Source organism: Rattus rattus, chromosome 16 (genome assembly GCF_011064425.1).
Source record: "Rattus rattus isolate New Zealand chromosome 16, Rrattus_CSIRO_v1, whole genome shotgun sequence".
Classification (NCBI taxonomy): Eukaryota; Metazoa; Chordata; class Mammalia; order Rodentia; family Muridae; genus Rattus; species Rattus rattus.
In genome coordinates, this window is record NC_046169.1 from 30,824,036 (window position 1) to 30,843,886 (window position 19,851).

The 19,851-nt window shown below is 49.1% G+C and overlaps 1 protein-coding gene and 1 long non-coding RNA gene across 7 annotated transcripts in view; one reads left to right on the forward strand and one right to left on the reverse strand.

The window, feature by feature from the left end:
* Window positions 1-3,297: 3,297 nt before the first annotated feature.
* On the reverse strand, window positions 3,298-9,843 carry LOC116885793. Its single transcript, XR_004386044.1, has 3 exons — window positions 9,235-9,843; window positions 5,307-5,473; window positions 3,298-4,851 (listed from the first exon to the last, which is right to left on the reverse strand). It is a non-coding gene; the product is annotated as an uncharacterized LOC116885793 (long non-coding RNA).
* A 209-nt stretch (window positions 9,844-10,052) lies between these two features.
* Window positions 10,053-19,851, forward strand: part of Kdm2b (lysine demethylase 2B) — a 126,183-nt gene continuing 116,384 nt past the window's right edge. Inside the window, exons 1-4 of one of the 6 annotated variants that reach the window (XM_032886515.1) lie at window positions 10,053-10,447; window positions 11,506-11,650; window positions 14,593-14,671; window positions 16,090-16,136. In XM_032886515.1, coding sequence (XP_032742406.1) covers window positions 10,415-10,447; window positions 11,506-11,650; window positions 14,593-14,671; window positions 16,090-16,136 — 304 coding nt within the window. In that variant the 5' untranslated portion in view covers window positions 10,053-10,414. Of the gene's footprint in view, window positions 10,448-10,821; window positions 10,849-11,505; window positions 11,651-14,592; window positions 14,672-16,089; window positions 16,137-19,851 lie in introns of those variants that run through there. The other 5 variants (XM_032886511.1, XM_032886512.1, XM_032886516.1 and 2 more) reach the window with 5 other exon arrangements.

Below are 19,851 nucleotides of genomic sequence, written 5' to 3' on the forward strand. Positions count from 1 at the left end.
GCTCTCCTGGAACTCATTCTGTAGAGCAGGCTGGCCTTGAACTCAGAGATCCTCCTGCCTCTGCCTCCTGAGTGCTGGAATTAAAAGCATGTGGCGTCCAGCCATTTTTTAAAAAAGGATTTTATAGGCATAAACCTCGTGCCTGCCCTTACGCATGCGCATCGCGTGTGTGCCTGATGCACCATGGATGCTAGAAGAGAATGGATCTCTCAGGATTGGAGAAATGATTGTGACGTGCTATGTAGGTGCCGGAAATCAAACCTAGTCCCGACCACGGGCGACAAGTGCCCTTCACCACTGGGCCGTCTCTCCAGCCTCACAGGTTGTAATCAGAATTTACCAAGTTGGGACAGTGGTAGAGCTTGCCTTGGGTTCTATGCTTAGCACCGAAGGGGGCTAAAAAAAAACAAAACAAAACAGAAAAAACCAAGCTCATCTACCAGGGCCAAAATAACATCATAGATTCGGTCTCTCCCCTTGAGTTCACAGATTCAAGCCAATAAACACTGAGTGTGCTGGACTGTGTGCTGTCTTTTCAGTGCCTAGCAACTCTGTAATAAACTTCCGGGTCCCTTCGGGTTGTTTTACTATAATGAATGATGATGACGGGACCTTAATGTGCGCCAGACACTCTGCAAGGCGTTTTACCTTCAGCATCTGTTCCTGGTCATGGTCTACCTGACAGCTTGTATTGCTGTCTCCTTTCTACTGGGGAGGAAACAGAGTCCCAGGAAGGTGAAGCAATTCCTGTAGTTCGCACAGCTGGTAAACCACATAGGATCGATCTATCAGCCAGAGTTCTGACGCAATTACACCGCTTCAGTTAGATTCTGGAGACGACTTTTTTTTTTTTTTTTTAAATGATGTATTTATTTTATTTTTGTGAGTACATTGTAGCTGTCTTCAGACACACCAGAAGAGGGCATTGGATCCCATTGGTGAAGGTCGCGAGCCATCATAGGGTTCCTGGGAATTGAACTCAGGACCTTTGGAAGAGCAGTCTGTGCTCTTAACCGCTGAGCCATCTCTCCAACCCTGTATACTTAAGTTTGCTGATGCATGGTCTTGCTTGCTATGTAGCCCAAGCTAGGTGTAGTAAACTATTTTTGATTACTTAGAGCAGTGCTTGGCCTCAGAAACGCTAGGCAAACACTATACTGTGCCATAGACCAAAGGCCAGGTCTTAAGCTTTAATTTTTACTTTCCACTACTGAAAAGAAATGTTGCTATTATCTGTATGTGGATTCCGGGGATGATCATCAGGTTAACAGGTCAGCATCTTCACTTTCTAAACCAGGTCGCTGCTCTCAAGCCTGTCTCTCCTTTAAAATTCATTTAGAGGCAGGGTTTCCCTATTTAACCCTGGCTGTCCTGGAACTCAGAGATCCACCTGCTTCTACCTTGGGAGTGCTGGGATTAAAGGTGAGCGCCATACCTAACTCAAGAGTGTGTGTGTGTGTGTGTGTGTGTGTGTGTGTGTGTGTGTGTGTGTGTGTGTGTGAGAGAGAGAGAGAGAGAGAGAGAGAGACAGAGAGACAGAGAAAGAGAGACAGAGACAGAATGAGAACATGCAGGTGGTTGTGAGCCGCTCATGTCCTTTGGTAAGAACAAGTGTTCTTAACACCGAAGCCAGCTCCCCAGGCCCTAAGTATTTTTAAATGTGTAGCTTCCAAGCCAGATTCATGGGACTAAAGGCAAGATCTATCTTTGCAAAGAATTTTTACTTAAACAAAAGAGGCAGATGTTAGATGATTAAGAGTTTCTCTTGGAGCTGGGGAGAAGAGCCAACTGTCCTTTTTCGGAACATTCCATCCTCCCCTGAGGAAAGCCTGTTCTCTGCCAGGAACAGGTGGCACTGGGAGGGAGGGAACAGGAGGGTTTCCTATAAAGGCTGCCGGGCGAGCGCGCGCATACGCGCGCATGCGTATATCAAGGTAGTGCTTCCCAAATGATCTACAAATGACTGACTGCTATTTGAAAAGGGTTAAAAGCCGGTGACACCACCCACGAAAGCTATTACAGTTATTTATGCCGGAAAGAGAAACTCCGCACTGTGGGAGGGACTGTAGTGCGCGCACTTGGGGAGAAATGTAGTGCGCGCACTTGGGGTAGGGTGTGGGCTTCTATTTAACCTGTAGTTTTAGAGTAAACAGACAGAGGTCCTGTTTGAAATATGGAGTATGTTAAAGACAGTGACAGACGGGGATGTGGGTGGTGTAGCTAAGTGATTGCCTATCGTGCCCAAATCAGAGGCACCTGGTACAGGATCTCTCCGATCTCACTGCTGTCTAGAAGTACAGACAACAAAATATATCGGCTCTCCCCATAGCCGCAGGTTCAGCGTTTGGGCATTTGATTATTACTTATGTGTGTGTTATATGCAGATGCTTGGTCATTCTTCACCTTATCCCTTTGAGGCACGGTCTCTCTCTCAAATTCAAACTCAGGTTATTCTCATAGGCTAGCAACCAGTAAGCTACAACAATCCTCCTGCCTCTACCCCCATACAGTACTGGTATGTGTAAGACCAGCTCTGCCTTATGTGTTGGAATCCCCATGTTGGCTCAGCACTCTAACCACTGAGCCACCCTTCCTTGCCCCGACCTATACTGCAGGTTTGGTGTTTTGTTTTTTGTTTTTTTGTTTTGTTCTAGGGGTTGAATGTAGGACCTGATACCAAGTACTCTAACTCTATCTCCATCCCGAGAAAATAAACTTTAAAGAATTCCTTCTGGAGTTAGGTGTGGTAGTAGTTCCTGCCAGTAGTCCTGTCATCCGCAAGGCTGAGGGTAAGGGAATCTTTCTGAGCTTAGTTAAACAGAGCGAACCCCAAGCCAGCCAAGGCCCGTCTCAAAACAACGAACGAACACGCTAGGTCCTGGCAAGATGGCTCAGCAAATAAAGATGCCTCCTGCCAAATGTGGTGACCGGAGTTTGATCCTGTGACCTACACGGTGGAGTGACAGAACTGACCACTTCCAGCAATCACTGTCCCCTGATTTCCACATAAGCGCTAGGGTGCGTCCCCACACATAAAACCAATTAAAGCATAGGGAAAAAAATTGCCACAAGGAATCCCATCTGTTGGTATCGGGAACCAGTTTTACGGTTGTAGATCGCCTGCGAACCCAGAGATGACGTCACGCATAGGCGACAGCGAGCGGAGCATGTGTTGCCATGGCAATGGCCATACACTCCCAGAGTCCATTTGGTTTACTTCCCACCATTACCTGCGAATTGTTACGTCAGTCTCGGGAAAAAAAAAAAAAAAAAAAAAAAAAAAAAGCGGACCCTTCCGACCCTTCTTTTTCTCTCTTTGCCCCACTTTGGCTCTGTCGTCCCCTTCCACCAGAATAAACCTCTCCCACTTGGAACTGCCTTGGCCTGGTGTGGTCTGTCCGGACGGGAGCCGCGACTCTATCACAACACCATCTGGCTGGGCCTTGGGTCTATAATTCCAGGTAAGGATGAGAATCATAAGTTGAAGGCTAGCCTCGGCAATTTAGCAAGGCTACGTTTCAAAAAGAAAAAGAGAAAAAGGGTTGGCGATATAGCCCAGTGGCAGAGGGCTTGCCTATCTTGAGTGAGGCCATAAGTTCACCGGTACTGGGAGGAATTATAGTTTTTCTCCCCAACTCCCATGTTTTCTTCCGCGCCATTATTTCTTAAACTACTAGGTATTAAAAAATAATCTGGAAACAATTCAAGGACCACCAGGAGGGTGTGGTTCTATAGAACCACCCCGCCATTATAGCACCAGAGTATTCTTTCATTTTAGTTCCTGCTGGGGTCCTGGGTCTGATTCCCTGAGGAAATCTCGGGACAACATAACGTGTTTAGCGTTAGAAGGTGACAGGAAATGAGATACCCAAGCAGCTTCTAGGAGAGGGATGTTGGAGCTAGCAGGATAAAATGTAGAGAGAAAGGACCAGCAGGTACAGAGGCCTGGAGGAGACAAAAATATTCAGTCAAAGGACTCAAAACACCGAACAAGGTTAGGTTAGGTTTGGAGGGAATCTGGCTGGGGAAACAGCTATTCAACCTCCACAGAGGACTCTCCCCTGAACCTTAAAACTCAGCAAAAAGCAAAATGTTGGGCTTATGGCGCCCAGAGCATCAGCTTCCTTTGAATACCATTACTGGGTGAGCCCTTTTGTGAGCATATAGGACACATAGTGAGACTGCAGTGGGTTTTGCCTTAAAACCTCCATTTCACAGGTGAGAAAACAGACTCTCCGGCACGTTGAGGGACTGTCTAGGTTTTCATATCCTTTTACATAAATGCTTTAGTTCTAAGTGCCTTTGACTTGAGATCGTATAGGTAAAAGCCTTGTTTTCTTCTTCTTCTTCTAAATAGAGCCACTTAACATGAGGTATTATGACTTTGTTGGACTTCTGACTCCGTCCAGTTTGGCCCACTGTATACAGGGAAACCGAGGAAGGGGCAGTAGTTATAGCCAAAAGGCCAAGTGGCCTCTCAAAATTCCCCACATCTATTCTGGTTCTCCCTCTGGGGCAGCTCTTAGATACCATCTTCTGCCAAATAAGAGTTTGTTTCTCAGAAGCTGTTAAGAAGTGGGAGGTTAGGGAAAAAAAAAAAATCTGCATCAACAATTACAAAATCCCCCTGCTGCAGCCTGAGCACAAAGGGTTCGAGCTCTGAACAAAGGGCTGGGTGAGACTGGAAGGCAAATGCTGACACATCCTCTCTCCAGCTGTGAACCGGGGGTCTGAGGGCTGCTGCAAAGGTCATCTGTCTCCACATCTTTGGGCAGGAAATGCAATTCAATCCTTCCAGTGACTGATCACTTTACAAGATTAATGGAAATGTCTCCACCATGGGTCTGTGTTCTGACAGCACCCAAAAAAAAAAGGGGAATCAAACTTCTCCCTGGCCTCCTCAGCAAGGTCAGCTGATTCCTGGTCTTTAGAAAGCTCAAAACTTTACTCCAGGACATCTGTTCAGAGGGAATCCCTTTGATAGCAGAGATCCCGTCTCCAGGGGCCAGGGGCTGGACCCAAAGACAACACCTGAAGGTGGGGGAATTTTGGAAGCTCTTCAGTCTGGAAGCTTCATGCTTCCAAGAAGAAGTGCAAAGGGCAGAGTAGGGCCCGAAGGGTTAACTGCCAGCCTTCTTGTCCATCCCTCAGGGCTTGTCAACCAGTGACAAGTGAGCATGATGAAGTAATGCCTGCCTTCCCCTTCCCATTGGCTACCGCACCTGTCCATCAATCTCAAGATGCAAGTTTTGAAAGAATCTTTGAACTTTTATGACTCTCTTCACCGCATTAACCCTTTAACTCACCTGTGGTCTCCAGGGTCCTTTCAGCCCTTACACAGGAAGAGACACAATTGAAAAGCAAAATCAGAACGCTAAGTAGAACTTTAAGCCTTTCCCCAAGGGTCAGGCCTGACAGCCTTTGTACAGTTTTGTTTTCTCTCTTTTGACTTCAATCCACAAGGCACCAAGGACTGCAAAACAAAATAAACAGGCGATATCTGAGAACAATCACTTTAACAGAGATGGCTTGGTCTGCTGCCATATTAAAATAAGAGTACACTTTAAATTCTAAAAGTCATACAATCAGTCCGTGGTGGGTCTCGCACATACAAGGTTTTACTGCCTTAATTCTATTCACGTGCTCCATCCCGTGGTGGATTGAACCCAGAGTCTCTACATAGTGACAAACGCTCTGTTCCTGAGGTACCCCACTAACCTGAATTCATTCTTGAGTAGTTAACACACCTCCATGGTGCAGAATTGAAAAGGCTCTACACCACATAGAATGAAATTAAACCCCTCAGGTTTGCATCAGGCGGTAACACACACACACACACACACACACACACACACACACACACACACACACACACACGGTTCACGTTTAACAGTGTACCAAAGGCTAGCTCTTTTCTTCTCTTCCTGTTGCCTTTCTCCATTGTCACGTCTTTCCAAAGAAAACCCAATGCATAGGAAAGATTAAGTATCGATCTATGAATATATCTCCTTTGGTTTATCCAAGCGGTAATCAAGATTTAGTATTCTTTATCTTGTTTTTAATTAAGGATATAATTAAGTCACTTCATACAAACATATATTCTCTCTTTTTCTGTTTTTCAAGATAAGATTTCTCTGTGTAGCATTTCCTGTCTTGGAACTCACTATGTAGACCAGGCTGGCCCTCAAACTCACAGAGATCCTGCCTCTGCCTCCCGAGTGCTAGGATTAAGTGTGAGCCCGGCTTTGGATTTCCCACACGATCCTGGTACAAGTCCTGTAACCATAGCATTGTGGCCTTTAACTCCCCATCCTGAGCTTCCTAAAAGCTGAGATTAATATGCTACCATGCCTGCCTTAAGGTTTATTTTATGGTTCTTGACTCTATCCTCCACTGGACATTTAGCACCGTAAGTGTATTGGTAAGATCTTGGCAGGTAAACCAAGCCCATCCAATTGGTATCCCACCAGGCTCCCGCACCGGGCCACACCGAAGGCACTGGGAGCAAGCGCTTCAAACGCCAAGGCTGCAAAATTCACATTGCACAGAGGTGTGTTCGTCCATACAACCTTTGCCTTACATGTCCTCGCCTCTGTGAACTCCTCACTCATCCTCTTAAATGTTCTATGACAGCTGATGATGGAGCTGCAAAGCCAAATTGGTACCTTGACTCATAAATAAATAAATAGCTCGGTCAGGTACCGTAAGAGCCATGAAGGCAGACACCACACAGCCTCCTTGTTTTAAGTGTTCTGTTTGTTTGCCTGCTGCCCCAGTGGGATTGGATCCAGGGTCTTGTATATGACGCCAGTCAGGTACTGCATCGCCGAGCCATAATCCCACCCCATTAATTTTTTTATTTTTTGACACAGGGTTTTATTATATTGCTCAGGCATGCACTACCATGCCCAGTTTAACTTTAATTTTTTTTTTTTTTTTTTTTGCTTTAAGTGTATTTCATGAGTGGCTGGGTTCTAAATGTCACAGACTCATAGGCAGGGCTTCCATAGCGGCCAGAGTTGTGGGCTCCAGATTCCTCCAAGCTCTTGGTTCAGATCACTGTCATCATAATACCGTTGTGGTCAAATAATTTAGCATGCCTTTGAGCGTGAAATAGCTATGAAATAGATTTAAAGAGATGCCAATATGAAGGGCTTTGTTCAAAGGCACTCTTAAGTGCTTCAGCGCCTGGAGCTAGAGACTAGGGTAGCCCAAGATTCAGGAGACAGAGGCTGGAGGCTCACACAGTTCTAGACCAGCCTGGTTTACAAGGCAAGTTCCAGGCTACCCTCGTCTCACAAATAGGAAAGCCAAGAGCTAGACTAACGACGTAAGAGCAGTTTGTTCCTTCCTAGTCCAGAATCCCTGGTTTCTGAGTGGTCCATCCAGGGACGTTCAAGCCCACAGTGTGGGTCTGTGCAAGTGAAGCTGTCATTTCTGTCTTCTGTCCCCTTGTCTTTGGACACAGAGCTGCTCATTACCCCTGTGAGGATGGATGACACAGGTAGGATCTGACCGAGCCTTTTACAAGCATGGTACAGGAAGGTGGTATTTCATTTCCAACGAGGCTGGCTTGCGTTAAAAATTCATCTCTCGAAATGAGCCCCCTTTCTCTTTCTCATTTCTCACCTTCTCCCAGCTCCTGGGGGACAGTCAGCCGAAGTTGGAGCTCAAGGGTCTGGCCCTTCCCCCCCTTGGCCCAAAATAACCTCCTCCCCCACTTGGGGGGAATGCTTGGAATTCTTTCGACTGAGGACAAAGGCTTTCATCTGCCAATTACTGATAAAGGGAAGATGCTAATATGCTGGAGAGGGTGATCCATCAAGGGCTCAACGTTTACTGAGTGACCACTTAGACCCAGCAGAGGGGTGGCCATTCTGGGGGCGTCAAAGGGGGACAAACACCCGGCTGGCTCATTCTTCTCCCAAGTCTGTGATTTCCTCCAGGTTTGTAAAAGGAGGGGGACCAAGTCAGGTGACTGAGTAACCTCTGCCCACTCTAAGAAACTGGCTAACATCAGACTTTTTCCTGGGGGGGGGGGAACTCAGAAGCCACAGGGGGGTGGGGAGAGGTGGAGGGGAGAGAACTCCAGGGAGGTAGGTGAAGCAGGAAGATGTCCAACGTCCCATTTGACAGTTCTGCTTTAATTCTTAACCCACTGATTCTCAGCCCTGGGCCCCTCCTGAAAACAGCCTGAAGCATAAATGAAGTTGAACATTTGAAAGGGCGAGCGGCGTGGTTGAGAGCCAGTAGCTCTGCCTTTCTGATTCCCAGCTTCCTTGTTTACAAAACGGGGCAGCAAGGCCGTAAGACATGTCCTTTAAAAGATTCTTTCTCACGAGAAGAGCCAGGTAAAGAGGTCCACGTCCCCACGTCATTTCCCCCCTTCTTTGGTGCCGGGTATGGAACCCAGAACCCAGGCTTGCTGGGCCTAGTTCGCCGCTGAATCACACCCCCAGCTGGCTCCTGGTTTCCAACAGGGATGGTTAGAAAGGCTGTCCCAGTGGGCGCAGCTGATCCAACGTAGATGTAATTTCAGTGACAAATTTGGGGTTTACGTAGAAGACTTCTACCACTAACGTACACGGATAGGAATTAAAACAAACTTCAAAGAGTAGATTTGGGGGCGGGTGGAAAAAGTAGAGAAATATACGGTAGGAAATTCTAACGTAAGGGAGGGTGACCAAGCCTGCTCACAGCTGATTTCAGGTGGCAAGGCCACTTCCTCCCCACATCTGTCTGAATCAGTGCTGTTGACGTTGAGGACAAGATAGGAAGAGCAGTCACCTAAATTCATAATTTCTTGAATCTGGGTTTCCCCGGTGCGCAAAATGACCTGCTTTAGCTCCTGCACTGAGTAAGAAGCTGCAGTCAATGGTAGCGTCACCTGGGAGGTCTCGCAGAACATCCCTGGTGCAAAGTCATTAGGCCCTTGCAAGAAAGAGGCCGTGAGGGAACAAAGTTTGGGGCCAGCCTTTCTCCCAACTTAAAAAGGGGCCTGACTTGTCCGTTTTGGAATTCCAGGACCACTCAGGGCCAATTCTGGGAGCAGTCACAAGCACTACTTAAAAAGACAGAGGAACATTGGGGGAATCTGATACCCCGCGCATATTCACAAAGGCTGCCCCTACCTTCTCCGCTGAGAAAACAGTATGGATTAATCAAGGTGCTGTACCCCAGAAAGCCACGAACATCACTACTTTTCCCCTAAATTGCCGCAGGAGAGAGGCTTACCTTTTGCCTGCCTGGTGAATCCGATTCTCTAGTCCTTCCTGTGTATCGACTATCTCTTCTCAGCGAGTGTAGAGACTTTTCTTTCTTTCTTTTTAAAAGCCCAACTTCTGTTTCAGGGCTGTACTATCGAGGCTGTCCGAATGAATGAGCGAAAGGCTTTCTTCCGGTCAGTTGCAGTCTGAGAAGGCTGTGGACTGGTTGTATTTCCTGTACCTGTGCCTGTGTCTCCATATTATTTCAGCCCCGGGAGTTTAAAAGTTATGCAGTCTGTACAGATACAGAGCTGCGCTAATTTCTTTCTGAGCCCCTCGGATGCCATATGGAAATATGGCAGGTTCGCAAATGGATAGGGGTCTGGACAGGCTGGCCCCTCCCCCCTAGACATGCAGTAAGGAAAGCAAAACAGAAAAAGAAATCATACATGCAAAATACTTTGAATTTAGGTCGCCAGCCTAGGTAATGAGGAAAGGTGGTTGAAGGAAGAGAGGGGCGGCCCTGGGTAACCCAAGCAAGGGGGAGCAGGGGCAGAGGTGGGGGGGTCGGTTTTGGGGGTGCCAGGCCCCGGGGGCTTTCACGCCAGCAGGCTCGGCTAGCATTTCCGCGCCTCCCGCTGAGGCCATCCGTGCAAATCTGCACCTCCCTCCCCACCCCCTCCTCTCTTTCCCTCCCTCCCTGCCCCGCCATCTCTGGGATGCGCCCGCCGCCTGCAACTCAGCCCTCCAAAAGTCAGCTCCCGGGCGGCGGCGGCGCCTGCGTGCAGAGGCGCACTCGTGACCCAACAACAAAACAGCGATGCCAAGGCGCTAACGGCGCCCGGTGCGTCCCAGGCTCCCTTCTGGCCCCATACCTCCTACGGCTGCGGTCCCCGACACCCCCAACCCGAGCCCCCCTTCTCCCCAACTAGCCTAGCCGCAAGCTCCGAGCCCGATCGGCAACAATGTTTACGTTCCGGGGATTATGACGTCGACGCCTCCCCCACAACTGCTGAAAATGGTTTCCTAGGACTTTGCAAACGGATCTGCTTAAGTGTTGGTGCAAAACTTTGTAGATATCGGCTCTGGCTTGCTCTATTTATTTATTTTTTTTTGGTTTCTTTTCTTTGGTCTTCCCTCCTTTCCCCCTCCGCCAAAATGCAGGGGGCAGGAGTGTTGACAATTAATTGGTGAACTCCCCTAAAAAAATGGAGGCAGAGAAAGACTCTGGAAGAAGATTGGTGTGTAGCTTTTTTTTTTTCCTCCCCCAAATCTGTATCTGGTATATGATCGATTTATCTATTTGTTTATTTTTTGGTTGTTTCTCGCTGCCTTTTCTTTCCTTTTCTGTATTTTGCAAGAGGACCGGAAAAAAAATAAATTGCATGCAAAAGGAAGCGAGCAGCTTACTCCTCCAGTCTCTTGTGAGGCTCAGGGTCTCAGACACTTAAGTGGGGAGGAGGTAGCGCCGAAAGGCGTGGAAGGGGCTGAGCGGGCTCGGGGTTCGCCTGGGATCTGGGGGGCTGCGGGGCTCGGTGCTGAGCGGCGGAGGGAGGAGGAAGAAGGATGCGGGGAGTGGTGGGGGAGTCTCCTTAGGAAGTGAGTGTGCGCGCGCGCTCGTGGGGAGATGAGGCAGCTGCTGGTGCGTTTTGGGGGTCTCTGATGGAAGCTTTGTGGTGGGCCGGCTGCCTCTCTCTCCCCACGCTCTTAACCTCCTCCCCTCCCCTCCTCTTCTTGCACTAGCGGTCGGTCGGCGGGGGCCGCTAGGGTCTCAACCCTTCCGTTTCAGCTTTCCAGCTTTTCTGTAGCTCGAGAGCAGCTCCAGCCTTAGTAATGCCGCCGGCCCCGGGTTCCGGCTTCCCGGGTTGGCCGCCGTGGCCGCCGGGGCTGCTGTTACCGCTGAGCCGGGTGCTGCAGCGGCTTCTCTCGGGGCCTACATCTGCCCCGCCAGCTCATACCCAGAGCCCCCTTCGGGGGTTACATAACCAGGCTCCCAGTCGAGTGGGCAAAGCGTAGCACATCACTGGGGTGGGGGCAGAGGAAAGCCCCAAATAACACTTCGATGGCTTCCAAAGATGCAGGAGGGGATTGCTTCGTGTAAGAGCAGTCGGGCCTTGGGGGTGCGAGCCCCTTTTTCTGTTTTCCAGCATCTTTGGCATTTGCGCAAAGTTGCTCAGATTGCAATGCTGGGGTGCAGTGGGCGCGCCACTCTTGCACCTGTTCTTGGTGGGCCCAGGGTGAGAGGAGACCCCCAAATCCTCTCAGTAATGTCCCGGGTTCTCTGGTTGGGTCCCCGCAGCGTGCGATTGACCGCCAGAGATACGACGAGAACGAAGACTTGTCGGACGTGGAGGAAATTGTCAGCGTCCGTGGCTTCAGCCTGGAGGAGAAGCTACGTAGCCAGCTATACCAGGGGGACTTCGTGCATGCCATGGAAGGCAAAGGTAAGGCACCCCCTCTCCTGGCTGCACTCTGTGCAGAGGGCCAGCGCGCACGTGGGGAGGGAGCTGCCTGTGGCTGGGTTCGTATTTCGCGCCCGCGTCCCCCATTCCAGGGGATCCGGTGACGAAACGAGACTGAGCACTGGGGGTGGGGGGGTGGTAAGGGAGGAGGGCAGGCAGGAAGAGGGCTGGGCCTGGCGTGGGCCTAGGCCCTGACTGTACCCATCATCAACACCAGGCTGGTCACTGCCAAGGGGCTATTGGACTGAGAGGGACCCAGGGACAGACTCTGGGACTGAGGGAGGGCGTGAGCGCAGCATCCTTACTCTCCCAAGCCAGTTGCGCTCTCTGCGCTGCCAGAGGTGCAATGCCTGGCAGGAGCCCTTCCCGACATCCCTGGGACATCGGAGTGACGGCCTTCAGCTTGAAGCCTCCCAAACAAGCCCCTATCACCCTGGGCCCTGCGGGTTATGAACTGGCAGTGGGCTTAGGCACTGAAGATGGCAGCGTCTTCGCTTGTTAGGGTTACGCCCCTTCGGGCTTTGAGGCTGAGCCTTGGGTCTGAAGTGCCTTTCTTCCTTCGTGGGCCCTGCCCTACAGGATTAGAGAAGGAACTAAGTGGGCTGTTGGGCGTTATTGGCGCTATCCCTTCCTCCCCAAGCCGGAAGCCTCTAGCGCTACAGCCTTGACAGTCTGAATTGGGGGTCTAGTTTGTATAATGTAATGAATTACCTGTTCAGGCCCAGAGCTAAAATCCCAGTTCCTTGACAGTTTGAATGGAAGACTTTGGTACGTTTTGGGAGACAGGGTCTTTTCCCATGCCTGACATGAGAGCTCTGTGTCCTCTGGCCTTTCCGGTGAGGAAGCAGAAGGTGGACACGGTTTTGGAGGGACCTCCTGGCTTTGGGTTTCTCCCTGGCTCTCCTACTGACAGGATGGCTGGGGTGTTTCTTAGACATGTTCGGTTGGGTGATACTCCTGTTTGAAGTGAGGCTTTAGGAGCCCCGAACCTCCCCAGCCAGCATCCTGGGGGTCTTTTGTAGATTATGGACCCACATCCTATTTTGGCCTGTAGGATTGGAGTTTGGGAGAAGCCCTGGCTTACCCACGCCTTCCTAGGGTGTGTGGACTTTGTAAAGTTTCCTTTTAATTACTCATTTTCCATTTTGTGTTTCCCCATCCCCCTTGGAAACCCCTGTCCTCTCAGTGGGCTGACAGCAGGGGAAGAGCCTCCCTCCTCCAGGTTCTGCTTGAGCGGCTGAGGCCTGGAGTTAGCCCTAGAGGAAACTGTCCCCGGCTTTGCATTTTTTGAAGTTTCTCTTTTGTGCTCACCGCCTCCTGGGGCTCTGGTGAAGTTAGGGAGAAGTGGGGGAAGGGAAGTTTTTATTTATTTATTTTTTCCCCAAAGAAATTTCACCCCAAAACAGGGTACCAGCCCCAGCTGCGTTTATATTTTCTCGGCACAAATGGGATTTTAATTCTTCCCCCTTTCTTCCTCCACTTTACCGGGCCTGGCAAAGCCTATGAGAAAACAATGTGCTAACGCTCCCTCCTAGTGATTTGTCAGGAATTCTCAGGCCAGGATTTGCGAGCTTTTTCTCAGGCCCATTTGTGGAAGCTGAAACCGGAGGGTGGGTTGGATGGGGAGTTGGGGGGTGTGTAGACCGGGAAGGTTACCATCTAGGGAGCTCCAAGGGCATCCTTAAAGCTGCTGCCCTGGCTTCTTTCAAAGGGAGAGGGCTTGGGCTTTTGCTTGTTAATTCAGATCTGCCCTTAAAATTGGAGGGAGGAGCTGAAATGCAGAAGGAACCCTTAGCCTCCAAACAGAAGCGTCTCAAACTTCTCTTCCTTTAAATCCGGAGGAATCCCCATTCACTAGGAGCCCCTGGGGATCTGAGCCTCTGGGGTCAGGGCTTTCTCGGCTCTGGGTTTTGTTCTTTCTCTCCTGAGCCTGTTGCCTCCTCCTCCTCCTCCTCCCCCAAAGGCTTCCCGGCTGAACTGCTTCCCTTGGGCTTGGGCTCCCCGACTCTTCTCTCTCCTTTCTGACCAGCTTAGAAAGGACTGGTGCCCTTGGTACCTTGCATTAGTCACCTGATTTGGGAGGAAAGAGGATGTAGCCCAGCATCCCTCACGTCCATGCTGGGGCATATGGTTGGGTCAGAACCACTGGCTGGGGACTTGAGGAGGGAAAGGATTAGGCAAAGGCTGGGGGGCTTTGGGTAGGATTGGGGGGTTGGGTGGGCATTGTATCTCTATCATGCAAACTACTGAAAGAAAACTGCCTTGTGGAGTCTTCCTTGGGGGGAGGGCTTCCTGTGCTCTGTCCTCCTAGTTCATTAGCACAACCCTCCTGGTTATCCAGTTGAAGCAAGTACGACGATGGGCTCCAACCGAATTTCACCATAGCAAGACAACAAAGCTATGCCCAGTTCCCTAGTTATTTTGGCACCAAATACATAGTTTCCAGGGAAACCAGCTCCCCTCACCCCCTTCACCATCCAGGATATTACAATAAGATTTTCACTGATGTTCAGCCACAATGAGAACCCTCCTTTCCCGGTCTATCCGGGGGTTCAGGTCCTCCCAGGTAGCTTGCTTCAATGTTGCCATCCCTTTCCTGCCTTGACTCAACCCTGGTGTTTGTCTGTCCCTCTTTCTCAATAGTAACTACTGAGTTTTCAGCGGTAAGAGTTCTTTCTAAGTCTCCTCCCCATCCCTGGCTGGCCTTGGGCTGTTCATTGACAAGTTGGGACCCGTGGGGCATGCAGGGAATGAGTAGGCAGAGGAGCAGATGGAGTGGATGGCATGGTTTTGCCTTATCTACTTTCTGGTTATTTTCCCAGAGAGTTTTACCATCTAGCTGGTACCTGCATCTAGTGGATTTGCCTCTTGACCATTTAATAACTTAACCGGATAACTGTTTTTCATTCAAATACCCCCAACAGATTTTAACTATGAGTACGTACAGAGAGAAGCTCTCAGGGTTCCCCTGGTTTTTCGAGACAAGGATGGACTAGGAATCAAGTAAGTGGCTGAAATTAACCCTTCTTCCTTGGTCTTCTTCCCTATTACAACTCGAAGCTTGGATTGGGTTCTACTGCTTTCCTCGCGCCACTTAGTGCTTCCAGAAGGACTTTGCCTAAAATCTGGGAACAGCTCCTCCTTGTTCAAGGCCCGCCGAGAGGAAACGCTGATCTTTTTTCGGGAATTTGGAAAACCTAGTGATGGATCTTCCCCACCAACATCTAGTCTATCCTGGTCATTTTAAGCAGTGATGGATCTCCCACTGCTCTCTGGTCTACTCTGGTCTCACGAAACAACTTCCTGTTGAGCATTGCGTTAAGCATGGGTTGTGAAGGGATTGGCCATCCTCTGTGCCTGGACTAGGGTACCAGGATGCATGTTTTTGAGCATTCCCCCAATGTGTGGGAAATGGGTCTCGTTCTGTGAAGGGTGTGTGTTTCCTCTCCTATGCCTCTCTCCATCTTGTATTCTGCAGAACTGCTAGGGTTCTGGGTTGGGGAGAGATGAGGGCAGGCTGGAAGAACAGGCTCCACTCCTCGGTCATGGATAAGAAAGGGGTTTTAGGCTGCCTCCCACTCTAGCTTCTACTTAGGCTCATTCGTGTACTTCCTACCGGAGACATGAGACTTTCAGTGTTTCACTGGCTGGCATGGACCTCGCTATGTAGAGACCAGGCTGACCTTGGACTCATAGAGATCTTCCTGTCTCTTTCTGAGTACTGAGATTTAAAAGCGTGTGGCACCTGCCTTTTAGCATCTCTGTTTTCCGTCTCGTTTTTGTGCTTTAAGAGCCCAGGCTGGCCTCAGACTTAACTTTGTGGTACAGGATAATCTTGAATGTTTGCTCCTCCTGCCTTCACTTCCCAAGAGCTGGGATTGTGGGCTTCCGACACTGTCCATAAAAGCATGCTGTCCTCTTTCTGACTCTGTCTTTACTCATTTACTATTTTATCTTGTTAAATTTTTTTTTTGAGATAGTTTATTGCTGTGTTGCTAGTCCGGGACTCACAATCTTCCTGTTTCAGTGCTTCAAGAGTATTATGCCCTCTGAGTATATAATTGTATGGAAAATATTTTCTAAAGGGACAGAGACCTAAATTAAAGCAGGTCCCTGACACCACACTTTAGTTTGTCCTGCAGCAAGGTGACCAGTGATGTCCCATTCTCCCCTGAGGCTCAGCTTGAGTTTTCTCATATAGTTAGGGAGCCTACTCTGTGCTTCTGGGTGACCTTCCTGAGGGTACTTATCTAGTTTACTAGGTTTGTCCTTGGGGTTCTCTCATATGCCCAAGCTTAGAACAAGGACCCCTTTTTGAAAAAATGGCTTCCCCTTTGACTCAGGGTAGAGTCTATCTATCTACCTACCTATCTCTTTATTTATTTATTCTAACTAAATATTCATACTTCTCTTTTCTCCAGGATGCCAGACCCTGACTTCACAGTCCGAGACGTCAAACTCCTGGTGGGTAAGTGCCAAAGGCAGGGCAGGAGAAGGGCAGGGGAGGTCTTCACTGCCTGCCCGTTTAGACTTACAGCTGCTTCAGAAAAGAATGTGCTCCCCGAAGGAGGTGAGAGCAGGTGTAAGCCTGACTCTGGAGAACAGGTTAGATTGCAAAGTCCTGAGAAGCTGGCTCAGAGGATGTTTGCCAGCACAGTTTTATGAGGTGATTTGGACCCGGTCTCTATCTTGGGTGTCAGCAACGCAATCTCAGATCTCTCCTTCCCGTTTGTTTGTGGGTTGCTGGGTAAACACTGGGTGCTTCGTGACCCCTAAAAGACTTTCATGTGTTCACGAGGGGGAGGGGTTATGCTTCCCGCTCCCTCAGGGTTCTAGGCAGGCCTAGGGTGTGGCTTGCCACTCCATGTTTAGCAAATGGCTAAACTCTCTGAGGACCTGCCAAGTAAGGCTGGTGGCTTAGCACTCTCGACCTTCTACCAGGTAGCAGGTGCCATTTCAGATCACAGGGAAAGCCCTTTGATGACGCCATTCTTTCTGGAAAATCATTTCTTGCCTACATGGTAGGCTGTGGATGTAACCGACAAGGCCCCTGCCCTCTTTAGTAGGACCACCGGCAGTAAAGATGTTAACGACATTATCTTTGCAATGATTGAAAGAGCTTTGAGGAAATAAGCAGGCTGATGGGTAAAGCACACAGTAGGGCTGTACTTCAGGCATGGGCATCAGGGAAGAGAGGAGGCATTTGAACAGATACTCAGGTGATGAGAATCAACTATGGGGCTGGAGAGATGGCTCAGTGGCAGATCACTTGCTGCTCTTCCAGAGGACCTGGGTTTGTTTCCCAGCATCCAGGTCAGGCTACTTAAAACCACCTGTAACTCCAGCACCAGTGCATCTACCTGACACTCTGTTCTGGCCTTTATAGGCATCAGCAGACACAGACAGAGACACATACACGAAAACCACTCATTCATCCATCCATTCGTCCATTTTTAATATATCAGCTATAGCGTGGGGGAAATAGTCTAGGCTGCGAGAAACAAGCAAGGGAAAAAGGCCAGGGGTATAAACTTGGCCTTTCAACCTTGAATGACAGAGGAGGGAGTGTTGGCAGAAACCCCGGGGCCAGATCATCAGAGCCTTGGAAGCCCCAGGGAAATTTGGATTTGGAACTTAGGCACTGACTGTGGGAAGCCTTGCGGAGCTGAAAACTAGGAGTGAGGGGGAACCTATATGATTTGCTTATTTTCCTTGAGGGCATCGGCACTTTTAATTAATTTTCAATTAATTATTAATTATTAATTAATTAATTAATTAAGTGTGTGGCGCTGGAGAGTAAACCCAGGGCCTCACACATGACAGGCAACTTTTCTGTCAACTGCGCTGTGTTCCTTGTTTAACTCTTTCTTTTTAAAGTTAAACTCATATAACGTAACCTCCCTATTTAAAGTGTCTGGTTCAGTGGGTTTTTTTTTTTTTTTTTTTTTAATATTCCATGTTTTGCAACCTTCACCACTGTGCAATTCCAGATTACCACCTCCCACATACCCTTCGTCTATCCCCTTGTACACCTCCTTCGTTTTCTTTATATCAAAGGACCGCATTTTGTTTGCCCACCTGTCCCCTCATGGGCATTTTGGTTGTTTCTACCTTTCAGCTGCTATGAATAACGCAACGAATGTTTACTGTACAAGTTTTCACGAACACCCATTTCTCTGGAGTCTTACAGCATCTTAGTCATGTTGTCTAGTGCCGTGACAGACTACTCGTTGACTGAGTGACTTACAGAGAAGAGGTTAATTTGGGCTCATGGTTTTGGGACTGGCGAGTCCAAGAGCACAGTGTGTGGGCATCTCGTTAATATGTGCTGCTTCGACCGGTGGTGGGAAGAGAAAGACCACGCAGGGGTGTGGAGGGCACAAGGAACATCTTGCCTTATAGAAACTTGATATCGTGGTAACGAATTTAGGAGACATTAATCATCCCTAAGGGGTCCAGCCTCAAGACCTCAACACCTCCCCATGGTTCCCTCCTCCCAACTTCTATATTGAGGAACTGAGGTACCAGCATCAGTGGGAGATCCTCACAGTTTAAGGTAACCGTTGACTGCCGACCTGTTCCTAATCAAGTCCTGATCTCTGTACGGTGGCTCAATTTTGCTCCTCATACACACTCCAGGCTTGTTCTGGTCTGATTTGGTTTTGGTTTTTGCTTTTGGCACTGAGTATTTTCTTGTTTGTTTAGTTTTGTTTCTTGGGCTTTTGTGTTTTAATTTTGTTTAGAGCAGGGTTGCATTATAAGGTCCAGGCTGGTCTAGAACTAACCATTCTCCTGCCTCAGCCTTATTTTATAATCCCATCTGTGTTTTTGATGATGGCCATGCTAGTAGGTATTAAAATTTATGAAAACCACACCTGTGGAATATGAAGGCAGCTGGCTACTGGGCGTGTCAGACAACTTGGCCAGAGTATTTGCCACAATTGCTCTCTTAGGTTTTTAAGACAAGGTCTTACTGTGTAACAAGGCTGGTCTTGAACTCACAGTGCTTCGGTCTTCTAGGTGTTGAGATTGTAGATATGTGCTTTAGGGTTTCTCTGTGTAATCCTGGGTGTCCTGGAACTTGGTAGACCAGCCTGGACTCAACCTCATAGAGATCTGGCTGCCTCTGCCTCCTGAGTGCTGGGATTAAAACCATGTAGCCCCACCGCCTGGCTGTTTTAGCTTGCCTAAGTAATGTTGCTTTCCTGGAGTTGCTAATAAACTCCCCAAGTCTTTTCCAGATATGGTTCACATCCCGACGGCCTCTTCTTTCAGTTGGACCTCATGGCTCTTATGGAGGATCCAATTAGATGGTTCTAATATTCTTGCCAGACTAGAACCAAGAAAGCAGGGTGAGCTAACCCTTTGTTTTTTGTTTTGAGACAAGCTCTTACTCTGTAGCCCAGACTGGGTTCAAACGTACAGTAATCCTTCTGCCTCATCCTCCTACACACTGGGATTATTGGTACGAGCCATCATGGTCCGCTCTCGTCCCCTTTCTGGGGTCGTGATGTGTATGTGAATGCTTCAGGGAGGTATGGGTGGTTGGACACTGAACCATGTTGCTGGCTGCAGCTCTCCTGGGGTATTACAGTTGTCCATTGTGGCCTCAGTCCACACAGGCTTCTGGAGAGTGGGGAAAAGTGCATTTATCATAAAGGACAGAGGTGACAAATGTATCTAGGCTGGCTTAAGCAGGACAGAATAGTTTGACTTGTGTAACATATCCAGCTGCTCGTGTAGACCTCGGTGGTCTAAAATTACCCCGAGAGGAAATTACCTCATTGGTCACCTCTTGCCTCTGGCGTGGCGAGTGCCTTATCTGCTGAGCCATCTCCCTGGCCCTTGCCTTTCTTTTCTTCTGTTCCTCTTTCCTTCCTCTTTCTGACTTGTTTTGGGCAGTTGCCTCCCCTTGCGCAGGTAAAAATAGGACCAGGAGCCCCAGGCTAACACCTTGCCACCACAGGGTCCTCCTTCCTGATAGTGCTAGGTAGGCCCTGTCCCTGTCATGTCCCTGGGACACCATGCTGAAGCTGGTTGTTGGGGACAGTGCGCCTCAGGGGGCTGACAGTCCATGGGGACAGAGAGTAGGAAACAGCAGTTCTCCGGGGTTTCTCAGTGCTCCTAACATTAACTCACACTGTGCTAGGACAGTGCTGGGGTGGCCGGCCAACCAAGTTCAG